This window comes from Pygoscelis adeliae, unplaced genomic scaffold, assembly GCF_000699105.1.
Source record: "Pygoscelis adeliae isolate BGI_AS28 unplaced genomic scaffold, ASM69910v1 Scaffold54, whole genome shotgun sequence".
Taxonomy (NCBI): domain Eukaryota; kingdom Metazoa; phylum Chordata; class Aves; order Sphenisciformes; family Spheniscidae; genus Pygoscelis; species Pygoscelis adeliae.
The window spans coordinates 6,144,578-6,160,379 of NW_008824982.1; the positions used below are offsets into that span (position 1 = coordinate 6,144,578).

Below are 15,802 nucleotides of genomic sequence, written 5' to 3' on the forward strand. Positions count from 1 at the left end.
TTGTAGTTGATCTGTGACGGGCAGACCCGCGTATCTGCGACCCACGGGTTGCCAGTTCTGGTGCCCCAGTCACAGCTGCCTTGGGCTTTCCATTGTGCAGATAATTTGCAACTCTAAGCAGAAACATGAACTTCTTTGCCACGGTTCACTGGCAATTTTATCATTATATCTATACAGCAAGCAGGCTGATGACTCAAACTCCCACAGAAAGTGGCAGGGTACAGATCTGTAGGGTCTTTAAAGAGGCAGCTTTGGCAAATTATAACAGAGATTTTTCTCTTGTACTAGCTAATTGAAATAACAATAAGGCATGAAGAAAAACTTATGCACCCATACAGGCAAAGCACGGCAAGATTTCATATAGCAAGCAAGATTTAAAAAAACGCATTATCCTCACGCATGACACAAGCTTGGTTATCAAATCTCCAAAGTGTGAAATGAACTCTGTCTCCGTAAAACATTTACATTTGCACTAGTTCTCTGAGATGCAACTCTCTTGAGCTGCAACATCACTCAATCTCCTTTTCTTGCTTGCAGTAATTTTTAATCCTATGACAAACCTCACCATTCAGAGGTGTATTGGGTTTGCGTGGCAAGGTTTTGGTAGCCAGGGGGGCTACAGGGGAGGCTTCTGTGAGAAGCTGCTAGAAGCTTCCCCCGAGTCCCATAGAGCCAATGCCAGCTGGCTCCAAGATGGACCCACCGCTGGCCAAGGCCGAGCCCATCAGTGACGGTGGTAGCGCCTCTGTGATAACGTACTTAAGAAGGGGAAAAAGAAAACTGCTCAACTGCAGCCAAAGAGAGGAGCGAGATTATGTGAGAGAAACAACCCTGCAGTCACCAAGGCCAGTGAAGAAGGAGGGGGAGGAGGTGCTCCAGGCACCGGAGCAGAGATTCCCCTGCAGCCCGTGGTGAAGACCATGGTGAGGCAGGCTGTCCCCCTGCAGCCCATGGAGGTTAATGGTGGAGCAGATATCCACCTGCAGCCCGTGGAGGACCCCACGCCAGAGCAGGTGGATGCGCCCAAAAGAGGCTGTGACCCCGTGGGAAGCCCACGCTGTTTAACAATCATGAAAGTTAAAAAAAGTTTTTCTTGGGTTCTCCTTTTCAGGATTTAGGATCCTCTTTTTCAATCTTTTTTTTGCAACAAGAAAAAAAACAAACTTACCAAAATTCCGTCATGAACTCTAAAACTCCACAGTTACTCATCATGGAATTTTTTGAAGTGGGACTTTTATAAAAATACCAACCATGATCAGAATCAAAGGAAGAGCATTAGCTTGAAATATAAATATCATTTTTGGGATCAAAGAATTGTTAATCAAATATCAACCTAAAATGGTAGCACTGGCTAATTACTTCAGTGAATTTTTCTACAAAAACTTGCTTAGTAATAAAATGTTATTTATATTTGATATTCTTTATAAATTAGAGAGATCTTCTGCAGTTATTGTTGGAATACCTACGTGACGCAGGACATATCATTATTTACATGGGTATCTGGAAATATGATCAAAAGGCCACAGAGTAGTGGTCACCTGCTCCTTGAAGGTAAAGTTCAGATTACGCAGGTATGGTGGATAAAAGTACCCGCCCCTACTTGGTTCATGCCAAACTTGCTGAAGTGGAGGAGGATGTATCCGAAACTGTGGTTTATGCAAAAGGCCATTTTTCAGACAGACCCCTACACCTTTTAATTTCCATGTGTGAGCTCGAATGTAACATTCTCACGGTAATGGATCTTGGTTTGGAAAACTTGGCTTCCAATATCACTGTGCTTGAAAATGGTCAAAAACTGTAAGGGAACTGTAAATGAGGAGAGATTCAATAGCAGAAAAGTGAAGAAACTGATGGATTTGTGAATGAGGCATTTCGAATAGGAGTAGGGGCATTGGCTTCTACTATTTTATTAACCATGTACTGTCAATATAATCACGAGCTCATCAGCTCTTTAATACTTGAGAAAAACTTTCCTGCTTACTGAAAGTGGGTAAAGAGAATTAGCTCATAAAAGACCTACAAAATGTTAAGAAAACTGTCAACTCATCTTTTCTTAATATTACAAAGACATAACCATAACACTGCTCTTCAGTTAAACTTTTTTTAATGTCATCTTAATGTCAAGGTGATAATGTCTTAAATGAAGTGCGTTAATTGACCTTTACCTGATTTCCTCTCCAAACTGAGGAAAGTACACGGAAGGTATTATAAAAGGTCCTTTTTGTCCTTTGGGAAATTTTAACGATAAACAAAGTGTCCTTTTTCATGCACAAGGAAAATGCCAGTTCCTCTTCAGGGACTGTCAGGGGAGTTTAGATGACAAGCTGTGATGCAGTAATCCGCAATCCCACTAATACTTTCCTTGCCAGAGGCAAGATTAGAGTTCAGAATTTCTGATGCATCTTTGAATGATGAATGAATCAACCCCTTTCGAGTCAGATACTGAATTTTCAACAAAAGATGAGGACAGAAGTATATTAGCACAGAAAGATAATGAAGAATGGACTGGACTATTTTTTCACCAAGCTGTCATTTTACTAATTACACATACAATTTGTGTATATGCTCTGTTACTTTACACTTTGGATGGCAAAAAAGCATTCACTGTGAAACCCTTTTCCTGCAACGCTCTTTGGTAAGTATCAGATCGTTCCCTTTAGTTACACGTAAAAATTCTTCAGGTGAAACTATTAGAAGGCATCTGCACCAAACTTAAAACGTGTTGGTGAAAAAAGAGAACTGTCAAAGTTGTTTCTGTTCCAACTTCTCAATCCAAATCTACAGCTTACTTTTAATTTTTTTTTACCCATTGCCTCTATTTAAAAAAAATGGAAACAGGATTGAAGGATTTTATTACCCAAAATTAATTTCTGATAACTCTCTCAAAATAATTCTCACATGAATTTTGATGAAAACTGAGTTATTTTTGTAAAACACCACTAGTATTGAATAATGTTGAATAATTTTTGGAATAATCTTTTTCAATGAAAAATGTGTCTTGAGAAGTAAACCAAGCTGTTCTTCATGCACAGATATATATTGCATCCAAACAACAAGCATCAATTTTACAGTTAGCATAGCAGCAGTTGTCTGCCTTTCACCAACTATTTTTGCAGATCGCAAGCTGTTGGGTTATTCACTTATACGTGGCACTTCCTATTGCTCACATAGACGTACAAAGGCCAGGTCAGACATTGCTAATAGCGAAGCCCTGGCGAGCCCACAACTCGCAGGAGGCTGCAGCACACCTCCAGGGAGGTGGCAGCTCGTTCGGCTGGGTCAGGCTGAGCCGGGTGCTTGCCGGGGCCGTGCCAGCTGGTGGCCGGGAGCTGGGCTCGTACGGTCAGCACGCCGGCAGCCTGGCTGCGCGGTTGGGCTCGGGGGATTTTGAGGAAAGGCCTGCGTTTTTGCAGCTTAGCAGTGGAAAGGCCTCTGCTGGTAATTAAAGTAGATGACTAGAAAAGGAAAAGCTGGAGTGCATCAAACTCGCATAACCCGTTTGAATCTCTTCTAGCTAGTTATTCCCAAGTAGCTGCAGCTAAGCTATGACTTACAACTGCGGCCAAAAACTTCAGGGCTTGGCAAAGCAGGGGCTCTCACAGCTTGCTGTGACAGGAGTCAGACAAGGTATTCAAGAGGAGTCAGGAATTCCTCAACATCCATAATAATGAACATCTGCTCTTCCGCACAAACAAACAAGAAATACCTCTCTCTCTAAGAAACCAGAGATGTTCTCGTACCTTCAGCTTTAAGTCCGCTTTCAGGCACACAGCTGCAACTTAAAAACATTATTCCTCCCCTGTCCTTTAGCTCTGGGGTATAAGTTTTGCAGACACCAGCCCCTGCCCCAGCACTGGTCCGATGCAGCGAGGGACGGCACACAGTGTCCCTCCTAATGGAGGAAGACATTGCAGGGGTTCCACCGCCGACGACAGGCAGCTATACTACTCACTAATTTACACAGATATGCCTTTCTGGTTCTCACCCCTTCATCTGTAGCTGGAAACTTGGCAGTATGTTTGCGGTCTAAAGCCTTTGCTAGCCCTGCAAACTGAGCTGTGGTTTGGGGGAGCTGGCTGGGAGGCAGAGTTTCACAGAACATGGCTGACCGATATGTTTCCTCTAGGCCAACACTTCCAAAGCAAGCCACAGAATGATTCTGGAAAAGGTATTAGAAGGGAGTTTTACAGAAGTTACCTCTCTCCTGGCAACTTCCCTTGGTATATTTGGGCTTTGTACGTTTAGTCTGAAATACAGATTGCAACACGGCAAATATCAGAATCATAAATACAGTTGTGGCACCATATGAGTTTTCTGTTTTGAGATATCCTTACAACGTACATATACGTGTAGAATATGGTTGCAAAGAACAGGTCTGTCACATGTTCTGGTATAGAAATAACTGCTGGGCAAATCTGAAATGCTGTCGTGGAACAACTTTTTATTCCTTGGCCTTACGCATGAAGTAGGCAAGAGATGCTGAACAGAGGGGTTAGTAAACTAAATGCTTGCTGTGTTCTTCATATAGCTAAGCACCTCATTCATTTAATAACTTGTTTATTCCTTTAGATATGGTGTATCGATAAAGTTCAGTAAGGCAAAATGACAGATTGAGGATGGATGGATAGATAGATAGATAGATAGATAGATAGATAGATAGATAGAGGGTCTTCACCACCACTTCGTAATCAACTGATATGTACCACAATTGCAAAGTTATTGCAGTATTACTGCTACAACTGTTGCTACAAACCATCCAAAATAATGTATGGTCCCTCAGGGGACAAATATTAGTGGAAATCAGAAGATCAGCCATAATTGTACCTTTGACACAGCCTTGATGTAAGAAGGTAGAAAGCCTGAGCTGGTTTCTCAATTAGGTGAATTTTTGGAGAACAAGACATTGCTTGTGATTGCCTTGTTTTCCAGATAAGGAGAATATTTTAGGCTCCAGCTCTGTCCATAATGATGCAGTTTCAAAAGCAATACACACATTTAAAAAAAAAAAAAAAAAAAGAAGCACAGTGCTAGGCATTCTTGGCTTCATTACATTCCTGCATTCGTTCATCTCCATTTCAACTGTAAAGGGATAACTGAGCTGATTGAGGAAGGATAACAAGCCAGATCAGAGAAACATATTTGGAAGTCTAAAAAACCCAAGTAATTTGGCATGTGTTTGTTTCCTAAGGTAACTCACGACTGAAAGCAGACACAGCAAAATAGTGTGGGGAAGTCTCGAATCAAAATTCAGGAACTAATCTACAATCTGTTAAATGTTGCATCCTATTTATAATGTAGGATAAACTAAGCAGGTAATATTTGCAGGCACAAACAAAAAACTGAACTGGTGTAGCAGACAGCTATTAAAAGCATAAATGTCAAAGTAATAGCCACTGGCATTAACTGCTGCATGATATGAACAGAATATTTTTGAATGTATTTTGGATACATGTAATCTCAAAAATAGATCTATACTATGACAAAATTACTGTGAATACTACATGTTCATTAGAAAAAAAAAAGCAATCTTCCTTACCTGCTATTGCTTCAAGAGTAGGGATTGCAATCGTGCTGTAAGTGCTAATACATTTACAGGACCACGTGCGAACTAAAGTTTCCTCTGCATTTTCCAGGCCTGGCAATCTGTCCATGAAGAAAGAGCCCCACTGTTTAGAAACAAAGTAAGGAGCTTTGGGCTGATCACCCTGAAAGAAAAATAAATAAATAAATATGTAATCTTAAAAAAAAAGAAATCTTTCTCTATCCAACCACAAGCCTTAGTTTAAGGAACTCTAGTGTTTCGCTGATTTTCTGGGAAAACTGTATTGTATCTCAGCAGCAATGTGACTTTAAAATATTATAAAGAAAAACATTAACAATCTTCCTCCCATAAGTCTCCAAGCTCCTGTTTATGCAATTTATGGATTCCCTAGGAGATAAAAAGTTGGCTTTAAATATTTTTCCCTTAAACAATCTTCTCTTTTCCCCGCTTTTCTGTTTTCGATAGTGTGAATAGCCTGCTGCCTTTCTCTGCTGGAGAAAAGGGTAGCTGCGGCACAGACCATAACCCAGCCTGGAACTCCTCCTGGGAGAAAGGAGTCTCCCGGTGCTGGATGGAGTAACTGCGAAGGATGCATCATGCCACCTGTGTCATGTTACCTGTTTCTGAGCTGAGGAATGAGCGAGAACAGAGCCTCAGGATCCATGGAGACCCATTCAATTGCCTAGCAAATTGTGAAAAATTGATTTTTTTTCATGTATATTTTCAGACAACAACATGTAGACTCATTATGCTTTAAAGAAAGCATTAAAGCAGCATTGGGAAAACTGATTTTTTTAGCAGTTCATCTTGAAACCTGCTATATATTGCCATGAGCAGCCAGAAAAAGCTCCAGGAGGCCTCTACAGAAAGATGAAAAAATGGAAAACAAAACTGTGAACTACACTACAGAAAATCTGTTAAAGTCATTTGTGTGCAAAGTCTCTTTTCAGACCGGCAAAGCATAGAAGAACAGATATCCTAGCGTGTGCCTCCAAATTCGTGAACTTTTGTACTTTATTTTCCCTTTAACCCCTTTCTTAATAGTTTTGAGAATCTGCTGGAATAATTTGTGTTTATGACAGAGGTCCGTGGCTTTTGATCACAAGAAAGCTGTTGATTCAGCTGAACAGACCATGTCAGTAAACACAGGGCCATTCTTTTTGTGATTCTGCATAACAGTTTTTTCTCTGAGCATAGCTGGGGGTGAGGAGGAAGTATTGATTTGGACAAATATAGATATTGGTTTCTGTCTTCTGATGCAAATAGGTTGGGAAAAAAATACGTCTTCTGTTTCAAAACAAGCAGTTAACTTAAGAGCTGGGCTCTTTTGTGTTTCTTTTTTTTTGCCTCACACACAGGGACAGCATCTTACCTTTTTTTTTTGCCAAATCTTATCTTTCCTTGCAAATCCCAGGACTTTACATCAGTTATAATTAAATGTAGATGCTATGCTGAATTAAAATCCATTTGTCAGCTGAATGACACATGCAGAAAACTCATAAGGCTGTTACAGCTGTTCAGGTGATTAATCAAAACAACAACCCCAGTACTGGCCCACATAAGCATTTGCTCAAAAGACAGGGCCTTGTTTATTGACAAGAGAAAAAATCTGAGGCTTCTGCTTTTTGAAATGTATGATTGGTTCAATAGGCAATTAAAATTGCAATCTGAGGAAATGAATTGATTTTTTTCAGAGATCTGATTCCCACAGTGGGAATTTCTTCCTTATTAAGGAGGAGGGAGTTACATTTTGGATTTACAGCCCAAGCCCTTAGTAAAACCAAAGCCAGTTAGATATGAGAGTTGTCATCAAGTCACCTGGTAGGGAACTCCTGTCATTTTGCTACTGGCTTATCTCCACATGACAGGGGCCGTTTGGTAGGCTAAATCTCGATCTCAGATCTGAAAAGAGCTGTCAAAACTTTGTCCACATCCTTAGGAAGCATCAGACATTGCTCCCCCTGCCATCCCTAACTGATGCCTAGATGTCCATATCTCATCTGCAGCATACGTAGCCTGCCATGAAGGACAGACCACGTACCATGAATCTATACCCCTGTGAAATGATGCAGAAGTCCCCTGTTAAGATCACTACTCCTCACATGCCTGGAGGCACATGTGGCCGAGGAGCTCTGGAAGGCGCACCAGCCACTCCTGTAGTCCCCAGGCATGGGGTTTGCTCTCGCAGCAGGACCATAGACCCTGGGAAGTGCTGAGCAATCCCTCTTTCTTATGCAAAACCCCCAAGCATGTGGTTTTGCTCTCAGGCATATTGGTCAGACAGTAGCAGGTCAGACGTTGATTATGTCAGCTGAGGGTACAAAGCCTCAAAGACTACGTCTAGACTTCAGAGAAATAACGATGGTACCAGTGTTCCCCAAGTCCCAGGGCTTTCCACTAAGTTAAAGCACCTGGAATACTTACTATCACCTTTGCTTTATTAACTGCAGACAAATCGGGCCTGTTAACAGAGCAGACAGAATCTGTTAACAGGACCCTTGGGTAACACTGATTTGTCAGCTTACAAATGACCTTTCTAAAATACAAATAGGCAGGGAGCTGAGCTCTGAAGTTTTTCTACATATGGCAAAGGGATGAAAGAAAGAAGGATGTAAAGGAGACAGGAGTGAAAAATCAAGGTGTTAGTATTTTTTAAAGGTGTTATTTAGATGGAGATTTGCCATATATGCCATTGTCTTTGTACCAAGCGCAGAGCACTAGGATTACTTTCCTGCATCCAGTATGACGGATGGTGCTGATGGCTGTATGCTTTGTGCCAAGGTAGTAACATCACCACCGACTCTTAGTGCCAGAAAAAATTAATGCTCAAAATACGGTTTTGCCGGTATAACGGCAAGTATTTGAGGTGTTTCTGCCAGCACAGCTGTGCTGGTCACAACAACCAGATGTCCCTGAATGACACACCCATGCCGGGTGTGCAAATGGGCAAGCCTGTCACTGGTCTAACTTTTGCACGGAACCTGCCCCCCACAAGTCATGTCCAAATATAAAACGTTTCACCCATGATCATTGTACCTAAACTACAACGTGGATCACTATAAGCAGACTTTAAAATAAAATGCATTTCACTTCAAGATATTGCTTTAAGGATATTGCAGACTCGCCAGGCTTCACAACAGCCCATCAGGTTCTGAAAGTACTGTTAGATTTGTGTTAAAGATAAACGGGAATAAAGAGACAAACAGAGCCACAAGGCACAGAGTAATTAGCCTCGTCTATGGTCACGGCAAGGGAGTCCCGGAAATTCAGGTGGTTAAGGGCCCTGACCCCCCCCAACCAACCAGCCACTAGGCAATACTGTAAAAATTAGTTTTTCCTTCTAACTGCAAAGATATCGTCTATATGCGCCAATAAATTCTTCGATTTCTGCTCCATTCATTCCTATAGCCCAAGGTTTTTACACGCTGACTAGCTCCTCTGTAATCGCTTCCCTCAAAATCCTGGGACAAATTCCAGCTTTTCTTCGAGTTTTCATTGATGGAATTGATCACACATTTAAAGAACAGAAGGCAAAAACAAAGCCTCCAGCCAAGCAAACAAACTCCCAAATCTGGGGGGAATCTTGTTTCAACACAATGCTTGGTATTTTTTTCCCCCTGCATGCTGCAATTCACTTAGGAGTCGAGTAATTGCATGAATAGTTTTTAGTTCGCTGTTCTCTTGCTTATTTGATTATGACTCATATACTTGAAAGAACTGCAGTTGTTACCATAATTTCACAGTTATGTGTATCTGGCTTATATCATGCATTTAATTGAAGGGAAAAGACAAAAACTGCTAATGAAAATGGAAACTACTAGCCTCCCACTTTGTGTGTGAGGAGGTTGTTTTCTTCCCCTCTCTCCATTAGTGATGAAATACCAGTCAACGAACTGAAAACAGGCTTTTGTAATTTCTTTCCGAAAGAGGCAATTGCAAATTAGAAGTAATAATTTATTTCTTTAATAATATTTTGTAAAGATTGATAGAAGGGAGGATTGCATCTTGTATTAAATTTTCAGTCCCTCTCTGCACACACAGCATGGCATGGAAAATCTGCAATAGCAGTGTATTTTTTGTATTGCCAGTGGATGATATGGCTGATGAAAAAGACTAAATCTAATCTGTTAGTGCCTAATTTTCCAAAACCACCTGACTTTGTACAATCCTTTGAATTGGCTTTTCTCTCCTCTTAACCAAAGAGTTAATGGGAGAAGCTGATTAGGGGAATAAAAATAAAACTTTCATAGGCTTGTAAAGGTAGTCCCTTTGAACTAGTCCTGTTAAGTTAGTGGTGTCCAGTCAACTGCAGAGATGTGGATGTGACCTGTTGTTCAGACTCCAGTGAGCAGCGTGGTAATGAAATAACACCACTGACCTGCCACGGCCCCCCTGGTTCAGGTTCCTTTAATCAACGCAATTCATTTCTCCCTTGCTTGCTTGCTGTCACTGGTAGCGGATGTAAACTGAACAGGGGTTGTGTGTGGCAGGGGTGGTGTCTCCCCGAGATACTGCAATCTCTTACCAGGAATACTACAGTGTTAGTGAAATGTCGAGCACCTGTCTAAAAGTCTCAATTTCCCGCTTGATAACTGCAGCGATAGAGAAGATGGATCTTGTGAGCAGTCGACCAGAGGTATTGCAACAAGATAAAACCAAATCATCATCAAGGGCTTAGAAATACATCACCTGATAACTCTTTCTTTGTAATTCCAGGAAAAGAAACATTTTCTGGCTGTCTGTTTAACAATGTGTGCTTCAAAAGCATATATCGAACATGCTTAAGAAACCATGGTTGAATAAAAAAACCCAAACCTTGCAGAGATGTAAGTTCTATGCGGCAATGCAGCAGAGTCTCCAGTCAGAGAATGAACAAATTTATGGAGGAGAATGAGTTATTTTTATAGCATTAATTACTTGAATCAAATTATATTAACCTATGTAGCACTACTACTCACTCTTCCCTTCCCCCCCCCCTTTCTTACTGAGAAACACATTTTTCTTGATAGGAGACTTGAGTTTGTTTGTCTTCATTTTTGTTTTTCTACAACCAGGAAAAAGCCTAAACATTAATGATTACATTTCCTTATTTCAGTGACTGAAATGTCCTTGTCTGACCTTAGTTTAGAAATCAGGATAGTGGGGGAAAATATTAGATACGTCTATTAAAAAAAGTAGAGAAATAGATGTCACATCTATACTGTTTTAGTCCCATTGAACATATCCTTTTCTCCATACAAAACCAAGGGATTTTAAAACATTTCTTAGTCAGATTAAAAACATCTCTAGTATAAAAGCACCTGACAAAAATCTTCCTATCAGTAAGTTAACTTTTTAATCACAAAGAGTAATCATTTAAAAAGAAAAAAAAAGTTAAGCGCTTTTCAAAGCAAATTGCAAAAAGCATATATATCTCTCTGCAATTAGAAGAAAATGACCTATTTATTTAGGAACATAAGAAAAGAAGAAACACTCATAGCGGAGAGTGAAGCTGCACTGTAGTTCCTACAAAGGACACGCTGGAGGTACAATGCTGCCGCCTCGGCCATCCGAGTGCCATTCCCTATCTACTTTGTTCTTTGGCAGCGGAGAGAAGGATAAGCCATAGTAACTTTCCACCTTCTGTGGGGGAATTGACACGTGGCAGTTACGCTAAGGCCCTGATTCCCGGCTGTGATCAACCTGAAAATCACATTATTTATCTGAGGTGACTATCAGTAGTCTGCATTGGACCAGACTTCGAAACAGTCCCTCTTATCTGAGCGCAGCTGTCACCAAAATAAACAACCTACGAGGGAAGCAGCAAATTAAAAGTTCTTTGTATATAAGGAAAGGACAAGCAAACTGTATTTCACACAGAGAGAGAGCGAGCTTTAAAACAACCTAATAAAAATTCCTCTGCGTTTACTGTTGGCCACAACACGCAGGGAAACATCGTGAACTCAGCAGAGTTCAGGTGCTGGACTTGTGATAAGCAGCCGTGAAATTTCTCCTTGTAGGACACAGGGCGGGTTCTTGTTACTGAAAAGACGACTATGTTTTTTGGTTAAGGGACTGCACATACAGGTCTTTTTCTGAGGTCCGCGATTTAGCTCTGAGTAGAGGCTCTGTGTCACCCAAGCAATGCCAAGCTGGGACAGTCTGGCACCTGCCGGTGCGGCAAGGAGGGTATGTCTGCAAATGATGCTGATGCTGCTAGCAGCCCGGTAAGATAAGCAGGTTCATTCTCAGCACAGGTGGCACGAGGCTTTTTTGTAACTAATTTATTTTCTTCTGTTCCAGGAAACATCTGCAAGGAACCCTTACCTCATATTTTCCTTTCTTCTCCAAGGGCTCAGATTCAGTCTCCGCCGGCACCGTAACTTTGTCCCCTAGAAGTTCCTCTAAGATGAAGACAGTTTCCCAGTTGCTATAGTGATGAGCTGGGAAAATATCTGAGTGCATACTGTCACCAAAATAAACAACCTACGAGGGAAGCAGCAAATTAAAAGTTCGTTGTATATGAGGAAAACACAAGCAAACTGTATTTTACAGAGAGATAAAACAAGCTTTAAAACAACCCAATAAAAATTCCTCCGTGTTTACAGTCGGCCATGACACACACAGATCTTATTAATGTCACAGTTTGGAGTTTTATCTTCAACCAGCTCCGTAAGGAAAAGGCTGGCCCTGCACACCCTCCTCGCTCTCACCCTCCAGGGGCATTGGAAGGGGATGCCCGGCTGGACCGGCACAGGGGACACCGCTGAGATTTTTGACTGACAGAAATAGCCTGCCAGGAAGCAGTGGAAAAGACTACCAAGAAAATACACTAAACAATGGGAATGAATTTTGGACAACTTTGGAAACAAGAGAGAACACGGAGCATCTCTCGGTGACTCAGAACTCTTCTGTGCCCAGGGCGTAGTTTACCCACTAGGGAAGATGTGGTCCCACCATCTTCAGTGGCATTTTCACCCATCCAGACCTGTAATTAAAATAACAGGATCCTAGTTTTCACTGATGCCACCTTTTAATCTATTTGATCTGTTTCCTCAGGGAGATGGTTTATTTCCTGATTACAATCTGATTCTCTCCAAAGCTGCCAAAATGCATGACCATGCACACAGAATAAAACATCTAGAAAGTTTACATATTCTACCGATAAGAAGACTAATACGCTGCTTCCAGTTCTGGACTGCAGTCTGTTAGACAACAGCAAGCATAACCAGAACAAAAATTTGTGACCAATCATATCAGTAACTTTAATGAAAGCTTGTCTGGTGAATTTTAGACTGAAACAGGGTATTTTCAGAAAGATTTACCCTCACTTACAACATACCTTGGGATCCAACTTGCCAGTCATCTTCTTCAGTAGTTCATAAAGCTGGATAGCATTACCTTGGGAATACCAGCCGGGCTTGTCCAGTGATAGCAGAACCTCCTGCTCCTCGTCATTCTCTGAAATCACCAAGCAAAATCGTTCGCTGTTAGTGAGAGCAGCCCATGCTCCTGTATTTGTGAGATGTGTGAGAAGCTGCCTGTGCACAGCTTGGAGATCGTGGTCTATTTTGACACTAAACCAGCTCTAGTGTCTGGCTCAAGTCCTGGTACCGACTGCGGGTTCAGCCAAGGTGTTTGGTAGCTGGGGGTAGGCAGACATTTGTGAGAAAAGCAGCAGCCAAGCCTCGTCTGCAAGGGCTACAGAAGAGCTGAGGAATCAAAGTCATAGGCTTTGTCTCCCAAACACTGCAGCAGTGAAGGCAAGAAACCACACGGACCAGACTGATGGAGAAGCTGCTACAGATCTAAGGTGAAACCATAAGCTAAGACAGACTGTAAGAGACAGCATGTACCTTTCCCCACAGACAAATTACCTACTGCTTTTAAACACTGACAGAAATACAACCAAACAGACTGAGGTAGCTCTTACGGGCATTCCCCAGCCTTAGATCAGCACAAACAATGAGCAGTTCCAGTTATGATCCAGTTTCGAAGAAATGACGAGCAGACAATATTACTGCTGGTGGTGCAACCCACATTGGCATAGATCCACATTGGCAGCTGTCAGTGAACCGGGAAAATCAGTAGAAGCTGAAACTCCCCGGTCATCACCCAACTGTGCCATAGGCTTCGTTTCTAGCTGGTCCCAAAGCAGCTGGATCTGTCCTGGTGTCCATGTAACCTTATTGCTCATTTAGATCCATGTGCTATTGCCAGATGAACTCCTTTTAGCTTCTTGCTGGAGCCAAAATACTAGCCTTAGTGAACCGATAAACAAGAATTTCATCAGAAATATTAATATTAATGTCTTCTGTCTATTGAAGTGGTTAAACAAAAGGGTGATTTTGTTATTCAGCCTCAATCAAACATGTCTTATTTTTTATGCTAGCGACAGAGGTGTTAGAAGCCAATACAGTACTTTGACCTGACTTAGGTGTAACATCAGGACTTCAGTTTTTCTCCTGCTTTATAGAACTTTTCAAAGTACTTAAAATGTGTTAGGAAGAAGACTAAGACAGAGCAGACTTCATTTGGTTAGAGACTGCTGAAAGCTGGAATGCAAAGTTTGGAGAACAGTGAAATGACAAGACAGCTTAATGCTTAAAAGCACTGAAGATGTACTTGGCGCAGTACATTGGTCCTTGAAAGAAATAAAAAAGAAGCAAAAAGAGGGAAATAGGTATATGGAGAGAGGCAGTAAATCATTCTTTAATATTATGAATCTACGAATTTGAATAAACACAGGATTTATTCTCAGACAAAATTATTCTATATTAAGGGTGTTCTATAAACTAGGAAAAAACAAGGAAATTCAAAGTTGACACTAACAAGTCACGTAGAACTTGTGTGGAAATGTCTTTTCCTTTTTTCTTCTTCAGAAACCTAACGATAATAATAAGTATGATAGCATCCATTAAAAAATCTTCATTTCCTGACTTTTAAAATACTTTTGACTAAACAACTTTTGATCAAACAGATGTTGTCAAACTTCAGCAAATTTGTTTTATTTTCCCTGTATTTTTAGACATATCTGTAAGGCTGGCTGAACAAGTAAGACACAATCTGCAAACGACATGGACATAGAAAAAGAAACTTATGAAAACAACCCTTTTGAGCTGCTATCAAAAGTTTCTTGAGATTTTTGAAGGTTTGTATAGCTATCGTCTCTCCATTCAGTCGGTCAGGAAAATACTGGAGAAAAATGGAGCTATTATGAGAGGGATTTTCAGAATAACAACATTGCATTTGCAAATAGGAGCCCTATGTATTACAGCAGCACCAGAAAGCTCCAGCAAAGAGCACGACCCTGCTTTGCTACCTCTACGGAAAGGCGTGAGGGGCAGTCCTGACTGAAAAATTTACTCTAATTACAGGGTAGAAGATCTCTCACCCTGTGAGATCTATTACTGTCACCCCTAGCAATGGGATTCATCTCACTTAACTCGATGCATCCGGAATTTAGGCTTCTAATTTACAGCTACAATCTGAACTAGTTGGCTGGGATCCCTCAGTAGGCAAAAGAGAGCACAAGAAGCACTTTCCAGAGATGCCAGCTCTAGAGAAGGAAAGGATTTAATTAAGTTAGGAATTTCGCTTTTAGGCGTGAAATGAAGGGAAATTTCGAAGCCTGGTGTCCTCCTCTATGCTTGGAGGCAGCAAACAGCATTGAGATGTCTAATTCACTATGGGAACACCTTGATTTTGGAAGGAGCTTCAGAAATGTGAGGAATTAGGAAAGGTCCTTCATAATATTTGAGCTGTAGGGTTATAGGGATAAGCAAACCTTGCCTCGAGCCGTCTCATATGGCTGCTTGTGCTCACACATCTAGGGGTGACTGTGTCAATTTTTTTTCTGTAATCAGAAGTGGGAGGAAATTAGTGGTGTTTCAGTTGCAGTAAGTCATTGATGAGAACGGTTTCTAATCCACTTACACTTTCCCAGTGGCAAAATATAGCCAAGGAAATTATTTTTAGGCACTGGCTCTTAAGGCCTCTTATAGTAGTTCTGCCATGTAAAAACTGATACACAACAACTTAAAAACCCATCAGTGACACCATTGGCTCTGGCTTTGTATTGTATCCTTCAGATAGCAGCTACATGACAGCACTGAAGAAATCTGCAAATTTCCTGCAAAACCGCTGCATAAATGTGATTATAGTAGTTCCTAATATATTTTAGATATTCCAAGCCTAACATTGGCTACACTCAGACAAGAGGAAAACTGCTGCTGACCTTCCTTCCACTTTGCTGTTATTGATTCATAAAGTTCATTCGAA

General features: G+C 41.1%; 1 protein-coding gene across 1 annotated transcript in view; it reads right to left on the reverse strand.

The window, feature by feature from the left end:
• Positions 1-15,802, reverse strand: part of NT5DC1 (5'-nucleotidase domain containing 1) — a 155,570-nt gene that overhangs the window by 10,775 nt on the left and 128,993 nt on the right. The window contains exons 9-11 of the mRNA XM_009325696.1: positions 12,864-12,982; positions 11,849-12,007; positions 5,537-5,705 (exon numbers count right to left, since the gene is read on the reverse strand). Of these exons, the coding sequence (XP_009323971.1) occupies positions 5,537-5,705; positions 11,849-12,007; positions 12,864-12,982 (447 nt within the window). The remainder of the gene's footprint in view (positions 1-5,536; positions 5,706-11,848; positions 12,008-12,863; positions 12,983-15,802) is intronic.